General features: G+C 45.5%; 1 protein-coding gene across 2 annotated transcripts in view; it reads right to left on the reverse strand.

The window, feature by feature from the left end:
• The window catches only part of LOC126344189 (uncharacterized), a 131,367-nt gene that overhangs the window by 74,737 nt on the left and 37,110 nt on the right, over nt 1–19,520 (reverse strand). For both annotated transcript variants that reach the window (XM_050002000.1, XM_050002001.1), the window contains exon 2: nt 10,157–10,372. In XM_050002000.1, the coding sequence (XP_049857957.1) occupies nt 10,157–10,372 (216 nt within the window). The remainder of the gene's footprint in view (nt 1–10,156; nt 10,373–19,520) is intronic.

The following is a 19,520-nucleotide window of genomic DNA, read 5'->3' on the forward strand; positions in this document are numbered from 1 at the left end:
GGCAACTACATCAGCGAGGATACTGTCACGTAAGAGGGTCGCCACGCGACTACCAGTAGGTGGAGCACAGAAAGTTGCAAAGCGCTCCGCCCGAAAGAGAGCAATATCAACGTCCACAGCATGCAGCATGTCATGGAGTAAAGCCAGTTTGTGGCGTAGGCGAATGTTGTTGACATTGACCGTGGCTTTGCGATAAGTCTGGAAGTTTGCCACCACCACGAGGACGGGCGATTCAAACACGGGGGAAGCTCAGGGAACTCACTGCTACGCCCCCCTCCCCCCTGGAAGGGCACACCACTGTGTGGTCTCCAGAATGTCCATCCTCAGCATCGACGTCGTCTGTCCAGGAGACAGACGTTTCACAGGGCTGGTTCAGTGGAATACTATCAGAGGTGCGCCCACAGGTAGAATGAGATACAGACAGGGAGGCAACCGCATCAGACGCAGGCGGGGAAAGATTGGTGTCCGGTGGTGGACGCTGACTGGAGATGGAGGCGGGGAAGAACGTCGTGTCGTCAGATTTCAGGGCGTCAGAGGACAGCGTAGTATCAGTAGCGGGATTGTTATCCTGTGCAGACTTCCGATGGACGAAGTCATCAGAAGGGGTATGGCGTTGTCTCTTCCGTTTCCTCGGCAAGCGTTACTTCCTAACATGCTGTTCCATGTCGGATGGCTGGCGGCTATCGTCCGACATGTGGCCAGATGGCAGAAAAGCGGAGGTAGGTACAGCTCCATGATAAAAACCATGGGATCGGGACAGACAACTTGTGCCTGCTAACGGTCATCCTTCATTTGTATTGCCTCCGGCAAGAAGTGTAGGAGAGGTAGGCGAAGCGTCCATCGCGTCCTAAAGAGGGGGCACAGCAGGCAGCACTGCCGCAGACGCGTAAGACAGAGTAACACAGTGGGCCCCTCACGAAGACCGACGTCTCCGATCGGCATCTGTACTGGTCTACGTGGGAGACATTCAGAACGGACATGGTCTTCCCCGCCACAACCGGAACAGGTGCGCGGCTGGCCTTCGTACATGACAACAGCCTAGTAGGAAGGCACGTGTTTCCATAGTTCAATTTTTATCTGACGGACACCACTGAGGACACGGTATTGGTCCAATTGGCTCTGAGCACTATGGGACTTACATCTGAGGTCATCAGTCCCCTAGAACTTAGAACTACTTAAACCTAACTAACCTAAGGACATCACACACATCCATGCGCGAGGTAGGATTCGAACCTGCGACCGTAGCAGTCGCGCGGTTCCGGAAGATGACACGGTATGTTTCGAATGTCGTCCACGTTTCAGCCACGTGACTGGCGACGTTGCCGTAATGCTTACAGGCGGCTACAACAACGTCCGATGATACTTCAAACGAGAGTTCGAAAGTCCTCAACGCTCGGAGGCCAAAATCAGCGTCATCAACTACGACGGTCTCTGTATATCCTTCAGAGTATCGGACCTTGAGAGCATTAGTGTGGCATCCGAAAACGTCGGCGCACAGCTCGTCATTCGCCAGCTTTACGTACATAGTAGTATTCACGATCAAAAATTGAATTCCAAGAATATCTTGTGGCGGGAGATGCATTTCATCCCGTATAAAACGCTCTACTTCATACGCCTTCGCTCGTTCGTTATCCAATGGAAAAATTGATTTAATTGTGTCTTGGTGGTAATAAAAAGCCATGATGGTCGATGAAGTCGGGTTCTGAGACAAACCTGGACGCGTAAGTAAACAAACGCGCGCTCGCTCGCAAGCAGCACACAGGCGACCCGCAAAGAAGACGTGCGCGCCTCACGACAGCCAAAGGCCGACAGACCATTTAATCACGACGACGCGTCTATTATTACACGCGCAGTTCAAAAATGGTTCAAATGGCTCTGAGCACTATGGGACTTATATCTGAGGTCATCAGTCCCCTAGAACTTAGAACTACTTAAGCCTAACTAACATAAGGACATCACACACATTCATGCCCGAGGCAGCATTCGAACCTGCGACCGTAGCGGTCGCGCGGTTCCAGACTGAAGCACCTAGAACCGCTGAGCCACACCGGCCGGCACTCGCGCAGTGTTGCACTTGTTAATCTTGGACCGTTCACCGTTTCTATTTTGCTTCTTTTTTCATAGTTCAGTACACCTTCTTCCTGTTTTCATGCTTGATCTGTGTTCAGTTTTTGATGGGCTATCCATTGGGCCATCTTGCCACTAAATCTGAGGCGGGTACGATGGAGAGTTTCCCTTGTTACTAATGCAATGCTGCTTGAAGAAAAATCGTGACTGTCCGCACAGAGAATGCCTACGACCATTGAAAGTGGAGTAACATGTCCACAAGTCTAAAGTCTTGTCGAATGTGCAGATACTAATGAATACTCTACAATATTTGCAAAATTAGTGTGATAATGATAAAATTGAAAAGTGTTATATAGGCTGTAGGGTAGGGCTGTTGTTCAACATAAACGACGAAGAAGCAACGGAAGAATTTAAAATTTCGGAAGATCAATTTAAGTGGAACGGGAACGGATATAGGTGCTAAATTAGCAGATAAAATAGCCCTTCTGACCGGATGTAAGGAAATCTTTATAAAACCTGTTGAAAGTAATGGACAGCGCCACAGCACATAATATGGCCGAAGGATAAACAAAGTAAAGGTGAAGATGATAAAGAATAGCAGAAAGCAAACAACTTGCTTTTTATTAAGACTGGGAATAACGCTGTAATGGAAGAAACTGAAGAACTTCCCCTACCGGCCAGTGTGGCCGAGCGCTTCTAGGCGCTTCAGTCTGAAACTGCGCGACCGCTACGAGCGCAGGTTCGAATCCTGCCTCGCGCATGGATGTGTGTGATGTCCTTAGGTTAGTTAGCTTTAAGTAGTTCTAAGTTCAAGTGGACTGATGACCTCCGATGTTATGTTCCATAGTGCTCAGAGCCATTTGAACCATTTTTGAACTTCCCCTATCAAGGATTACACAGAATGGTCGAAATAAGGAAGCTATCAGAAGTAAACTGGCTCGGATGAAGAAAGGTTTCTTTAAAAAAATATGAAAGGAAAACATGTAAAAAGTGCTGACATCGAGGAATATTAAAAATTAAGGGTATAGGTAAAATTGCGGCCGTATTTACAGGTAGCGGCGCCCTAGGTCAGAAAATTTCGCCGATTTACCGGCTGTCGTATGTTTTCGACCTCCATCGTTTTTAATTTTCATACATTTGTCCCTGTTGCCCTACAAGATACACTCCTGGAAATTGAAATAAGAACACCGTGAATTCATTGTCCCAGGAAGGGACAACTTTATTGACACATTCCTGGGGTCAGATACAACACATGATCACACTGACAGAACCACAGGCACATAGACACAGGCAACAGAGCATGCACAATGTCGGCACTAGTACAGTGTATATCCACGTTTCGCAGTAATGCAGGCTGCTAATCTCGCATGGAGACGATCGTAGAGATGCTGGATGTAGTCCTGTGGAACGGCTTGCCATGCCATTTCCACCTGGCGCCTCAGTTGGACCAGCGTTCGTGCTGGAGGCGCAGACCGCGTGAGACGACGCTTCATCCAGTCCCAAACATGCTCAATGGGGGACAGATCCGGAGATCTTGCTGGCCAGGGTAGTTGACTTACACATTCTAGAGCACGTTGGGTGGCACGGGATACATGCGGACGTGCATTGTCCTGTTGGAACAGCAAGTTCCCTTGCCGGTCTAGGAAAGGTAGAACGATGGGTTCGATGACGGTTTGGATGTACCGTGCACTATTCAGTGTCCCCTCGACGATCACCAGAGGTGTACGGCCAGTGTAGGAGATCGCTCCCCACACCATGATGCCGGGTGTTGGCCCTGTGTGCCTCGGTCGTATGCAGTCCTGATTGTGGCGCTCACCTGCACGGCGCCAAACACGCATACGACCATCATTGGCACCAAGGCAGAAGCGACTCTCATCGCTGAAGACGACACGTCTCCATTCGTCCCTCCATTCACGCCTGTCGCGACACCACTGGAGGCGGGCTGCACGATGTTGGGGTGTGAGCGGAAGACGGCCTAACGGTGTGCGGGACCGTAGCCCAGCTTCATGGAGACGGTTGCGAATGGTCCTCGCCGATACCCCAGGAGCAACAGTGTCCCTAATTTGCTGGGAAGTGGCGGTGCGGTCCCCTACGGCACTGCGTAGGATCCTACGGTCTTGGCGTGCATCCGTGCGTCGCTGCGGTCCGGTCCCAGGTCGACAGGCACGTGCACCTTCCGCCGACCACTGGCGACAACATCGATGTACTGTGGACACCTCACGCCCCACGTGTTGAGCAATTCGGCGGTACGTCCACCCGGCCTCCCGCATGCCCACTATACGCCCTCGCTCAAAGTCCGTCAACTGCACGTACGGTTCACGTCCACGCTGTTGCGGCATGCTACCAGTGTTGAAGACTGCGAAGGAGCTCCGTATGCCACGGCAAACTGGCTGACACTGACGGCGGCGGTGCACAAATGCTGCGCAGCTAGCGCCATTCGACGGCCAACACCGCGATTCCTGGTGTGTCCGCTGTGCCGTGCGTGTGATCATTGCTTGTACAGCCCTCTCGCAGTGTCCAGAGCAAGTATGGTGGGTCTGACACACCGGTGTCAATGTGTTCTTTTTTCCATTTCCAGGAGTGTATTTTAGCCTCAATAGCATCTTCCGTTTCAATAATTGGTTTCCATTTTTTGCGCAGCGCTTAGCTTCTTCACGTCGCTTATCGTATACCACTTTTCAAAAATTGCTCTGAGCACTATGGTACTTAACATCTGAGGTCATCAGTCCCCGAGAACTTAGAACAAAGTAACCTAAAGACATCACACAAATCCATGCCTGAGGCAGGATTCGAACCTGCGACCGTCGTGGTCGCGCGGTTCCATACTGAAGCGCCTAGAACCGCTCGGCCACTGCGGCCGGCTATACCACTTTAACATGCTATTGTGAACAGGTAGTGTCTTGTCAAACTTACGATGGAAAATATCTTTACAACCTCACTACCGACTGGCACGGGCAAATTCTGGCATACAAAATGCTTTCTGTGCCTTGTTCGTCGCCATTTTTATTAACTGCGGTCGGCCCTCAGATCATTGCCACGTGGTACTATGTCATGCCCATAGAAACGATCGTCGTCTCCGAACTGTTCCTCTGCTGTGCGCAGTACACATTGACGTAAGATGTGTCCACATCCTTCTGCATTTAGTATTTTCTTAAGCACAATGAGGAATCACATCTCAACGACGAAAACCTCCCCCTTACCGCAACATGACCTCCTCCGTACTCCACTGACGACACAACACATTGTGACAGATAACGTTCACCAGAAATTCGTCTAACCGAAACCCTTCGATCCGACTGGGCGTAATTCATCACTCCAAACCACCCGTTCCCAGTTATTTATTGTGCAGTGGCGTCGCTGTTTACACCATCTCAAGCGTTCCTTACCACTGGCTACAAGTATGCCTGGCTTATGAGAAGCTCCTAACCACCGTATCCCATTCTTTCTAGTCCCGACGCATAGTCATTATGCTAGCTGGATGCATTTTAAAACTCATGACTGATTTCCTCCGCTGAATTTATGCAGAATCGTTTTGTTGTCCGTCCGCTTGTCTGTCCAGCTGTTAAGTACCTTTCTTCCCAGGAAAGGCTACACATATTAAGCTCAAATTTATATCACATATTAAAGTCTATGGTGCGTGGCGGTGTAAAAATTTTAAGTTTCTTTCTCAATTCAGTCAAAAGATACGGCTATTTATATCATATACTTTGATACTCGAAAACTCTCTCATCATAACCTATAAAATGATTCCCGTTAACGTACAATCATGAGATTTGGCAAGACGCAAGGTTTTACAGTACAAGTGAAAAAATCGAAAATTGTTAATTTATAATTATATAACACAAAAAATTTGTTGGTCATTCTTTGAACCACCTGACTGTCTGTCCGTCTGGTACGAATCCTTATCCTTAGGAACGGGTATACGAATCGTATTCAAATTTGTGTAACATTAAGTTCTATGGTTCCTTGGCCGTGGAAAAATTTTAAGCTTCTAAGGCAATTCAGTCAAAGATACCGCCATTTATGTCACATATTTTGCACTTACAAACTCACTGATCAGAACCTACAGCGTACTTCCCGTTGACCTAGAATCATGAAATTGGGCAAGAAATAACGTTTCACACTAAAAGTAAAGGAAAAAATTGAAAACTGTTAATTTGTAATCATACCACACGAAAAAATATTTTTTTGTCACATTTTATCCATTTGTCTCTCTGTTCGTCTGTTAACTCACCTTTTTCTCTGGAACCGGTTGGAGCATCACTTCCGATTTATGTCACACATTAAAGGTTACACTCCATTGGCGGTATAAAAAATTTAAGTTTCAAAATCAATACGATGAAAAGATTAGGCTGTTCATTCGCTTATTTTGAAACTCGCAAATTCACTCATCAAAACCTATAGTGAGCTTTCCGTTGACCTAGAATCATGAAATTCGGGAAGAAGCAAGATTTCAGAGCACAAGTAAAGTAAAAAATCCTAAACTTGTCAAATTATAACTTTATTACATAGGAAATATCTTTCAACCATTTGAAGATACACTGCTTTCGTCTTCCGTCAAAAGCATAACAGACGAACGCTACTGCACGCAAACGTAAAATGTAACTTGCAGTCATGTTTATTAAGCAAATAAAAATATTTTATTAAATCTTCTCTCTCTACATATATAAAGTGAAGTCTTCTGATCGCTTCTTTTTATATGTCCGCGCTGGTCTGAGGAACCACTGTAGAGATTTTGATACGGGCTTGGAATCCCCGGGTACCAATACGTTGCCAGTATCGATTCTCTATAACAAACCAAAATCTTGGAGGGTCTCTGTTCCCAGGATGGATTAACTATATGTGTGTACTTAGTTAAATTGTTACGGGGGCCTCACTGCGAGAGATCTACTCGCACTTGGCCATTTCCTGTCCGTCAGTACACGGGGTCTGCCTGGTCCTCGTTTAACAGCGGTTGTTTCTTCTCGTTTCCGCCGCACAATAACATCACCAACATTCGATATGTGCAGACTCATAAGTGTTGAAATTTCCCTGGTTGATCGGTTACTCAGCTAAAATCCAATGAGTTGTCCATATTCAAAGTCAGAGACCTCTCCTGATCGACCCATTCATCATACTATTCATACTATCAACTTAACATTCTACATCTTCATCGTAATCCGCAAGTCACCTAATGGAATGTGGCGGAGGGTACTTTCGGTACTACTATCCCCTCCAGCGCTGTTCCACCCTCGAATAGTACGTGGGAAGAGTGATTGTCGGTAAGTCTCTGTATTGGATTTAATTTCTCGAACTTTCTCCTCGTGGTCAATACGCGAGATGTATGTGGGGGGAAGTAATATGTTGTCTGACTGCTCCTGAAAAGTGCTGTCTCGAAACTTCAATAGCAACTCTCTCCGTGATGCACAACGCCCCTCTTGTAACGTCTGCCAGTGGATATTGTTTAGCATCTCTGTAACGTTCTTTCGCTCGCTAAACTATACCGTGTCGAAACGCGCCACTCTTCGTTGGATCTTCTCTATCTCCTCTATCAGTTCTACCAGATGGCGATCCCAAATCGGGCGAACAAGCGCCTTATAAGACACTTCTATCGTGGATGACTTACATTTCCTTAAGATTCTTCCGATGAATTTGAATCTGGTGTCTGCTTTCCCCACTATCTGTTTTATGTGTTCATTCTACTTAAGGTCGCTCGGTATAGTTACACCTAGATATTTTACGGCAGACTATCTCCAGCTGTTTGTCATCAATAGTGTAGCGGTGCAGTAGTGGATCCAATGTATGCGCAGTATGTTACATTTATTTACGTCAACTGCCAGAGCCTGCACCAATCATAAATTCTCTGCTGGTTGTTCTGCAAATTCTCACTATCTTCTGGCGTTGATACTTTCCCCGCCTCCTTTTCTACTAGCGTGACCCTCACTCGTGGCAACTAGTGATCAATTCTGTTTCACATTACAGAGAAGTGACCAGATACTTTTGATCATAGAATGTATATATCGTTGATATAGACATCTCTTTTCTTTTCTTTGTTATGTTACATATAACAGGGCACCTGAATCACTCCCATGTCCCTATTACATCATTTAATCCTGTTGTGCGTGAATGAGAAGAGTGAACGTGAGTTTCCATGAGAGTAGCCAGTAGACGTCTGGTAATGTAGTTTCGCCTGCTCCTCAAGTTTTGCCAAAAGCTTTACGGGAAGTAGAACGGCAGAGATGTCTAGCTTGGACATCAGAGCCGGCACAATAGCACACCATAGAGTTAGGTTGGCAGGTAAGATGTCTGCATCTTTAATGCCTCCCTCCTCCCCCCCCCCTCCCCTCCCACCACCACCACACATGAGTAGCGGAAGCGGCAGACTGGGGGCTGAAAGGGTTACTATGGTGCTGTAGCCTTGTAGGTACGGACTGATATGTGGGCAGCCTATGGCTACAGTTATTTGGATTATTTAGTGTGTGAATTTCAATCGCTTTTATTTCAATTCTTTTGGTATCCAGGAGTAATCATGCTCGTTACCGTGGGAATAATTCCGTGTGAATATTTAATATTATTCTTGAGTTTTGTTAGTAAGAATGCTATTTGTAGAAGTGAGTTACACTATGTGATCAAAAATATCTGGACACCTGCCTGAAAATGACTTCCAAGTTTGTGGCGCCCTCCACTGGTAATGCTGGAATTCAATATGGTGTCGGCCCACCCTTAGCCTTGATGACAAAAATCGTTCAAATGGCTCTGTGCACTATGGGACTTAACTTCTGAGGTCATCAGTCCCCTAGAACTTAGAACTACTTAAACCTAACTAACCTAAGGACATCACACACATCCGTGCCCGAGGCAGGATTCGAACCTGCGACCAGACCGGTTTTGTAGCGGACTCGTTCTCATTGTAAAGTGAAAATTTATTAAACGGAACTACGAGAGGCACGAGATTTAATTTTACATCGTTCATGAGTTTCTGGAACTTGAAAGTCGGAGGCTTTGCGCAGTCACACTGTCACGTGGTCGATGGCAGAGTCTAAGCCTAGTCCTTATTAACCTGTAATAAATGTGTGCACTTTCAGCGCGTGAGTATTGTATGATATCTATTCCAAATTTTTACTGATTTCTTTGTCGTAAACAGATGGTTCTTCACTGTGGGAATTTCTCTTTCTCTGCAACCTGTGAGCAGAGTTTAGTCTATTGCATCTATACAATCAGTCAGTAGACTGATTTCAGTCTCTAGTGTGGAATATGTATTTGATTAGCCAATTTATTTTTGTGTTTCAAGAATTGAACACTTTAGAGTACTTTTGCTGTTTGTGGAATTTGACCGCATTTAGTTCATCATTTTATTAGTTTGCCTACAAATGCTCACATCTTCAGCATTCGTGGATCGTTTGTACACATTACTACATTTCTGTATATTTTGTCGACGCTATAACCGGAGCTTTTCTTTGTTATGTTTTGTGCCACGTGCGATCACGTGTTGAACAGACCACGTTATGTCTCTCGTCTCTAATCAAAATACTCTCTGATGATCAGTCATTGTGTTTTGTGGTAGTTGTGGCAATAATAATAAGGCATTTATTTCGGTGTGTTGTGGTATGAGCGAGTGTGCTAGTGCTAGATTCGTTTCTCTAACCTAATATAATTTTTTCGATTTGGTGCACTGATGTTTTTCATTAAATCTTCGTGTGAAGTCGAGGTCCACGCCAACCTACTGTTTTGTGAATGCTGTCGTTTTGTCTGTGCCTGGTGCACGTTCCATTAAACTGCTTAATAAATCTTTCGGTCCATTTTCTATATTTTAATCCCATCCCCTTTTCCGTATTGTACTTGTGGAAGGATGAATTGAAAATTTCAGTAATAAATTAGACGCTCTGTTCTATCTCCTTCCTTACCATGTTAAATATAAAATATAAAATATAATTATACCTTGCGCATTTTTAAGCAGTAAGCGGGCCTACAGTTAAATCTTAGAGGAAAATAGATCTTTCTAAATTGAAGTAACTATTTTAATCTATCCTCCGATTGTACATTTTATTCGGAACAGATACGTTTCATAGTGAGAAATGGTGTAACTGTATGGCATACGGAATCTAGCAACCTCACGCAGTATCCTCGTATCGGTGGCCACCTGGAGACGCCTCGGCAGCTGCCAGTTCCCTAGCCTGGACGCTGAGATGGATGCAGAGGCGGCGGCAGTAGCATCGGGTGACGTCAGCGACGACGTCGAACCCTCCAGGTCTTGGTCGCCCAGGCTCGCCCGCGCCACAGAATTAGGCACCGGCAGCTTGACGCCAGAGCGGCTCACGCGTCTTGCCTGTGCAAACAAAACAACACAGAGAACTCTACGAGAGCATGTAAGAGACGCGGTTAGCATGTTTTAAGTATTACTTGGCAAAAATATGTTGTGTGTATGCAGGTATACGAGTGACATACTCTCCTCTGAGTGATATATACATGGTCCAGCAATCCTCCAGGTTTTTCATACCTGAGGAAAAGTAGGTTCTGACAATCTCTGCAAAATACTCATTGACTGCAACTACCGTCTCCTCTGTTGATGAAAATTTCTTCCCTGCAAGCCAAAGTTTCAGTTTGTCACATGGGGCTACGTCTGATGAATATCGTGAATGAGGAACCAATTCAGAGCCCAATTCATTTCCTTCGGCCATTGTTATCGCTGACGTGTGGGATGATGCATTATCTTGCTGGAACAGCACTTTTTTGCTTGAGAGCCTTGGTCTTTTTTTCAACCACCGCCAGTTTCAAACGATACAACAACGAAGCATACTAGGGTCCAGTTACTGTTCTGCCATTTTCCACGTAATCCATTAATCCATGTGATGTATTCTAAGGAAATTCCTAAAAAACAGTGGCATCATCTCACTAGCTGACGAAGTGGTCATTGCCTTCTTCGGCGCACTTGCACCAGCCTTTGCCCACTGTTTTGACTGCCGTTTTGACTGCCGTTTTGACTCTGGTGTGTAATGATGGATCCAGGTTTCATCAAAAGTCACAAATCGGCGCAAAAAATCTTGTAGATTGCAATCATACATCGCGAGACATTGTGTTGGAATATTGTGCCAGATTCGCTTTGCTCGACTGTGAGCAATCGCAGACTCATCTCACAGACAGCTTCCACATATCCAGTTCTCCGTGCAGGTTATCATGCACTCACTCAGTTGAGACGCCAACAGTCTCAGAAATCTCATGAATTTTTATTCGGCGGTCTTGCATTACCGTATCATGGAATTTGTAAATGGTTTCCTCTGTGGCGACCTCAACTGGATGGCCGGAGGACATTTCGTCTTCGGTGTTAGTCAGATCACGTTTAAATTTCATTAATCCTAAAGAAAATTGTCTTAAATGGTGTTGCAGAGTCCGCGTGAACTTCATCCAACTGTATTTTGAATTTGTGCGGCGGTCCCACCGTTCAAATGAAAATGTTTCATCACAGTATGAATCTTGGCTTTCTCCATTTTCAATCGCAGTCAATACACTGAACAATTCAGATGGCTGTCAGTAATGATCTGTACGCTGTATATTGTTGAAATTCCTTATACGATCCTTGAAATGATCAAGCTTACCAACCGTGAAGGAAATTAAAATTTACCATAAGTCTCAAACTACTTTCGTACACTGAAATCGTAACACGCCGCAAGAGGAGGAGAAAAATTGGTCAGACACATTCATAGAGTGGAGTATCGTGCAGTGTTTCATTTCATGCTTTTGGAAGGAAACAACGATGCAGCTACCTATGCGGAGTTGGTGGAAATATACGACAACAATGCACCATCACATGACACAGTAGTTAGATGGTGTGCATGCTTTCAGTGTGGTCAGGTCAGTCCGGATGCCGAAGAACGAAGTGAGACGATCTCTATGTGAAGAACCGGAAATAGGAAGAGCAGTGGAGCATCCAGTTCTCAAAGGGCGATGCATCACAATCCAGGCGATAGTGGAAAGTGTGTAATCAGTCACGGAACGGTTTTCGAGATACTGGACGATATTTTGAACATGACATAGGTCGTCACCCCTTGGGTTACGCGAGAACTCACACTAATTCAAAAAGCTAAACAGAGCCAGCAGCTTAAATGCTACAGCTGCGCCAGGTCAATCCAGATGACTTCTTTGGCTGCCCAATGACATTGGAAGAGGGCTGAGTTTATCATTATGAGCCCAATAAAGAAATAAAGGAAGATCAGTCTTTAAAGTCCCGTCGGCAACGAGATTAGAGCTCGAACTGTAGGGAGAAAGGAAATCAACTGAGCCCTTTAAGAGGAACCATCCCGACATATGTCTTAATCAATTTAGAGAAATTACCGAAAACCCAAATCTGGATGGCCGGACGCAGATTTCAACCGTCGTCCTCCCGAATGTGAGTCCAGTGTGTGTTGTTCTTAGCATAAGTTAGTTTAAGTAGCGTGTAAGTATAGGGACCGATGACTTCAGCAGTTAGGTCCCTTAGGAATTCACCCACATTTGAACATTTGAACAGCGCGCAAGACATGAAATTGTGGCTGTACCGAATGTGGACCAAATGCAACGTCGCGTCCAGCCATAGAGAAATGGTGCTACAAATTTCATTAGGTCCGCATAGACTTAGCTAATGTCGATCGGCAAGGATGGCCACCGGCATTGACCACAGACGACAATGTCCAGGCAACCGAAGAACTGATTCGTAGCAATCGCAGAGTTACTATCGCGGACATAAGAGTGGTTCATCAGGCGCGCATCTCAACTGGTACTGCTCATGCCGACGTCCGAGATCGTCTGCAGTGTCGGAAATCGCGCTCACTCTGGCTTCCGCGATGACTGCCACCTGCACACAAAGGCACAACGTTTATGTCGTCTCTGTACTTTCCTGGGAGTTACACAGTGGAAGCCAATGATTTCCAAAGCAACATCATTACCGGCGGTGAGACACGGTTCCACAGTTTCACACTTGCGACGAATATAGCTTGAGTGGAACAGACATACACTTCACCTCTGCGGAAGGAATGCAATGTTGCTGCAACAGCAGGGAAGGTCACGACCACCATCTTCTTGAACTATGAGGGAACTGGATACAAAGAGATAATTGCAAAGGGCACACTCATTGATGCCGGTTCGTATCGTGCACCACTGACATCGCTGCACAGCGTCGTAAAGAGTAAAAGGTGTAGAAAATGAGGATAAGGCATTGTTCTCCTGCAAGACAATGCATCACCCCACCAGGCGCACACAAGCTTTGCTTCAGCGTTTTCGAAGGGAGTTTTGAGGCCAGTCGCCATGTAGTACAAATCTTGCTGCATGCGGTTTCCAGCTTTTCAGCAATCTGAAAGAATAACTGGAGAAGAGAGATTTTCCAACAATGAGGACATCCAAACAGTGGTTTTGGAATGTCTCCGTGACCTAGAGGACGATTTCTATAGTTGACGAGTTGGCAGGAAGTTCGGACAGCTGTTCATAGACTTGGTGACTATGTTGAAAACATTATCAAGGGTACGTGGCACTTTGAGGTGTAGAGCAGCACTCATTCAGTACATGTTATTTGCCGCGCAATAGTAATGTGTAGCCGCTCGGTCTAAGGCGCCTTCTCATGGTCCACGCGGCTCCCCACCGTCAAGGGTTTGAGTCCTCCGTCGGGCATGGATGTGTGTGTTGTCCTTAGCGTAAGTTAAAGTTAGATTAAGTAGTGTGTAAGCTTAGGGACGGATGACCTCAGCAGTTTGATACCATAAGACCGTACTACAAATTTCCAATAACGTGTTAATTACTTTTTCAAGTCCTCTCGTTTGAATAAAATAAAGAAATACAGCTTTGAGATAAATTCATAGCTTTTACTTCACACAACAAGAGTTCAATGCTGGCAAAGATATCGTGAGGAAAATTCTTCTTCTTATGAGATTTGGTTTTAAAAGGTATCAGAATGAGTTAGTCGTCATGTGTGCGAACGAGATAACAGATTAAAAAAAGAGATACCATAATAACAAACAAATCAAGCATCAGAATTAAGGTGACCCTTGGTGTATAGAGATGCAACTTTGATTCATAAGTATTACACAGTGAATACATGTTATGAAAGTATGCGAGGATTGTTAAACAAAACTATAGACCAATATTTGATTGTTATGCTGTACTGGCTGTTTGGCGTCCATACGTTCCACTTGTGCGAATCCTTGAGTGTAGGCTACTGCTATGTCCTACCCCGCTATCACAGGCATGGAAACGACGATTCTGCCACCCTGGTCAGACTTTCATACCGCTTTGCAGGGTAATAAACTGTCCTGTGGAAACAGTTAAGTGTAAAGTTTAGATTATCGCTTGATCGCCACAAGTCAGTAATTGGGCATGTGGCCTGAACAAACGATAAACGTCTTAGTTCCCTTCGAGTTGGAAAGTTACAATACAGAGTAAAGGTGACAAACAATACCAAAGTCCTCTGCAGTCTCTGGTATAAAGGACACTTCCTGGAGATGCCTGACGTAGCCAGTGGTGGTTCCACGTTGCGGCTGCGACTGGCAGTAGCACGGTGTAGGAAATTCTGATGATTTTCTTAGAGAGAACTCTAATGGACCACTACTATGGTCGGAGTCTGGCCCAGAGACTTCAAGGAATGAACTGTCCTGGCACAGCTCGACGCTGACCTAAATACCCTGGCGGCACCAAGATATGGCAGGATCTACAGCGGTGGTGGTGGTGCACTCACGTTGTCACCTGTCAGCCCGGTTGGCTCGTGATGTCGTCTGCAGATGTGGCCTCTGTGGCTTCATTGTGTAGAACACTCACATGACGCTTGTGTGGAAGGGGTTGCTGGTAGCTAGGGCGATCAGATCCTGCACAGCAAAATAAGTAACATTTTTTTTTTTGCCAGACGCATTAAATCTCTTGAGAAATAATTTATGTACCTTAACTTTCCGATCCACCCTCGGACATAAGCACTATTGTTTCCACAGGAAAGTACTTATTATCCAGCAATGCGAACTGAAGGCCTGACCAGGGCGACAGCATCGTCATTTTCTTGCCCGAGGCAGGGATAGGATATAGTAACAGCGTACACTCAAGGATTCTGATAGGTGGAACACTTTCCCACGCTATACGTCTTTATGCCAAATGCCATAGACAACATCCCTCCGCCGGCCGCGGTGGTCGTGCGGTTCTAGGCGCTGCAGTCCGGAACCGCGGGACTGCTACGGTCGCAGGTTCGAATCCTGCCTCGGCCATGGATGTGTGTGATGTCCTTAGGTTAGTTAGGTTTAAGTAGTTCTAAGTTCTAGGGGACTGATGACCTAAGATGTTGAGTCCCATAGTGCTCAGAGCCATTTGAACCATGTTTGAACATCCCTCCTCCCGCTCCTCCCCCATTGGACGAGAGGGTGTGCGTCACATCTCGAAGTGGTAGGAGGTGCTCACCGCCTTGCCAGCAGCTGCACAGCCAAGAGCCAGTGAACATGAATAGCTTTAGTGAAAGTCCCTAGGAGGTGGCCACCTGGATCTGAGGAGGGCTGACCTCACTGGAAACTGGAGGCTGAAAGACTAGAACAAAAGACTGTAAAAGATTACCAGTTGGGGGGTCTAGTGCTCTATGGGGGCGCAAGTAGTTCATGTGTCTGCAGCTTGAGGGGCCATCTTGAATCTGCACCTCTAATATGGCCGACCCGACAGGTGTGTGATCACAGCCAACACACTGACCTGTACCCAGATCTCATCCTGCTCTGACTGCCGAAAAGGGGAGTGTGGTCTGTCCAGCTGAAGGATGGCGAGTTGTGAATGATGTGGCCTGCAATGCAGTTTCTCGGCAGGGCTAGTTCAGTCTTTTTGGGTGGAGGGGCAGCGTTTCATTCACAGCATGGTGCTGGTTCAGCTTTGCCAGCTGCGACTTGAAGGTGCGAACAAACTTTTCTTCTGTGGGGCGGCAGGTGGAATAAGTAAAATATAAATACAAGAATATTCGCCGTCTTTTACAAGAGCCTGAAAACTATTTTTGCGGTCAAACTTAAAGCGATGGAGAACGTATGAACATAGTGCCCACTCTGTAAGTCCTCATTCTTCTTGTGCTCACTGAAAGAAATGTTTCTACTCTCTATTTACTCAGCAGGGTCAGGAACTATGTTTGTAACTAAGAGTTTTGAATTTTAACTGATGTTATATGCAGTAAAAATTTCACACACACAAACGTAGTAATATTCCTGATAATAATAATGATATCTCTATCACAAAAAGCGCTATCAGTAGTTCAGAGGCGACCCGATGTTTCGCCCTGACTTCTAATCATCAAAGTTTATTACTCGCCACAAAAGTGATAAATAATCTCACCACTTGCGACTTGCCACGTGGTTTTGTTAACATTACTAGCGGCACACAAACTTTTACTTCCGTAAAATCTAAGCGATTCAGAAAGGTTATACCGAAAACATGTGCTTAACAGCAGCCTGGCTGCGGCGTCATCCGAGACAGCGTATGCGAGCGTGTGACTGACGCGGACAGAGTGATGACACGGTGCGAAGTGAAGTGTCTACTGCCTCTCTGGCCGTATTTACTGAATATACCGGCACAGCGGACGGCCGAATGGAACGCCTGCCGTCATCCGCTCTACGCCCAGGTAGTAGCATCTAAATGGCCGCTTTCCGGGATACACATTATTTTATAACACGGTCATGAATCAATTTACTTGGCTTTCACTACAGAAAAAGTTTTAGCTTGACTGCATTTAAACGTTGTTGGCTAGAAGTTTTAGAACGGAACCGACATTAGAACATGTCTTCTGAATTACATCTTTAAGAGACCTTGTATTGATTGTTATTTACGTCAAGGTCTTGAAACTTGTTATAGCTTTAGTATTTAATGGATATAATCAAGTGCTGTGATCAGAACTTTCTATCATCTACTACAAATGAGGACATTTTTGTTCCAAATTTACTTTTCAGTAAATTACTTGAAAATTATTAGAGACAGCTTAATGGGGTGATATAGTTAATGTTTCTGTATCAAACTGAAGCATCATACGAATTTTAGTATTTCTGAGTTTAATATTTAGTGCCTTCAATTTTTTAGTAAAAACAACGATTTTGATTCAAATATTCCTCCGATCAAGCTGAGACTTGCAAAAGTTGATTGCGACATACATAGGCGCATTCTGAACAATTTTTGGCATATATTGACAGAGTTTGGAAAAGCTACTTTAATTTTTAATTTAATTCTTCGATTAGGGCGCAATATTTGTATGCTACGCACTGGCGCGTTATGACGACGTGGCGTTCTTAACAGTGAACTGGGATAAGTCCCGGCACATTCTCTCGCCTCTGCAACTCTCACGTAATACAGCACTTATTTCGCCACACTGCCAGCCCGCTAGAACCTGAATGGAAGGGTGCTGTATGCGCCTAGATGATGCCACTGCCAGAACAGAAAGTGGGAAATTCAGAGGATGTGAACTTCGGGTCGTTATCGGCGAGTATGGTTTCTGAAAGCCGGTCGATGGAAAAAATAGGAACCAGCACCTGAGCCGTGTGAGCAGAGGATGTCAACAACATGTGTGACATGAGAACCCGCTGCCTGCACTGATAAGGATTATCAAGGAATATCCCAAAAAAGGGGCCACAAAATCTAAATGGAGGTGCGATCAAGATGAAGCTGTATCTGACCAGGCAAATATCGCCTTGCTGGCACTGCCTGTTTGGATGCTGCAGCCATGTTGGGGCAACGACGGTGTCAATTCCACGCCAACATACATGTTACCTAGCCAGCTGCTTGGTCAGAACGATCCCAAATTGTCCTTCATGGAGGAGTGACAATATGATTGCGTGAGGGAATGTGAGATTACTGTGTAAGTCAGACGTCGTCCCCCTGTAGTAATAGGACGCCTTTAAGAGAGTATAATTTGTTGCGACCATGTCAAAATGCTTGTGTTTTTGGATGGTCCAGTTGTTAGCAATCAGGCATCCAAATGTGGTCCACTTAGGAGGAGTGCTATCGGATGAGCAGGTCCTCAGAGGTTCGGCGGGTTATGGCTGGTGCAACGAAGAGAAAAGTGGCTACTGCTGTTTCTTCTTCATTATCCATTTGGAAACAGACCCCTGGGGCCGAGTCGAATTCTGGGTCGTGTACCTGTGGTGATCAGTAAAGGTATTGGTGTTCGCTTGTTGAGTCATTGAATTATACTTGATGTCGTAGGATTATCAGGACAACAACGTCACGCATCATCCTTTTTGAAATATCCCAGTCAGTCTTTAACAATGACAATGGAGTTCACGATCAGTTATGAATGTAAACTGTCTGCCGTACACGTTATCTTGGAACTTCTTCTGGACAAAAACATAGCTACGATTTCCTTCTCAATCTTGCTGTAGCTGCTACATCTGTCGATTTCATAAGACAAGGCCATGTCCAAGCCATAGCATGATGTGTCAGCTGCCACGATCAACGACTTGAATGGACCACAGGCCATAAGTCATACTGCACGAAAGCCAACTTGTATTAGATCACAGAATGTTTTGACACACGTCTAAGTCCAATTCCATATGACATTTTTCTGCAGTACTGATAGAGGGTTTCCGCTATGGCTGCAAATTGGATGAATTTCCTACAGTTACTGAGTCGTCCCAACACAGATTGGCGTTGTTTAGTGTTATGGGATAGAAGTTTCTGGACAGCTTGGATGTAGTGTGGCGTGGTCCATATACCTGAGGCACTTCAGAAATGTCCCAAATATTCAGCATGCACAGTGAATAAGGCACATAGGATAGTCACTAAGCCCTGAGCATTTTTATTGTAACAATAATGTCTAGATAGTTGACCATTCTGTGCACATCCTGTGTCAGATTTTCTAAGCACTTTTGAAAAATAGCTGGGACGCTGTCAATGCCAGAAGGAAGCTTGTTACAGCGTAAAGGACCAGAAGGAGTGTTTATTAATAAAATGCTCTTTGACGCCTCGTTAAGGCGACCTGAAGGTCTGCATCCTGCAAATCAGTCTTCGCAAAGATCTTGCCCCCGACGAGGTGCTCCATGGCATTTTCGACCTCAGGTATCGGGTAAGCGTCGATGAAGTCTGACCCTGAGCGACCCATCTGATTTTTCGACGATAACGATCTGGGTTGCTCATTGATGGTTAGGGCCTGCAGTCACGATTCCCTTCATCTTGCAACCATTGGAGCTCTTTCTGAAGCTAATCCTAGAGTGCAAAAAGAACGTCGCACACTTTAGGAATCCAGGCATAACTATTGGGAGCAGGGCGACATGAGCTTCAAACTCTGTGGCGCCGGTAGATGGTCGTGGAAAAACGCATTAGTATTTGTTCCATAAGTCCTGTAACTATGAGCTGGTCATTGATGGTTGGATACTATTGGCGGAGTTCTGGACATCCAAACCGGAGGAGCTAAAAAGGACTATACCGAAAATATTTGTGACTCCATTGTAATAACTACAAGTATGCATGCTGTGAAGTCAGCTGCCTGGTACTGATTGCGAGCTTCAGACTGGCCTTTG

The sequence above is a fragment of the Schistocerca gregaria genome, chromosome 1, assembly GCF_023897955.1.
Source record: "Schistocerca gregaria isolate iqSchGreg1 chromosome 1, iqSchGreg1.2, whole genome shotgun sequence".
Classification (NCBI taxonomy): domain Eukaryota; kingdom Metazoa; phylum Arthropoda; class Insecta; order Orthoptera; family Acrididae; genus Schistocerca; species Schistocerca gregaria.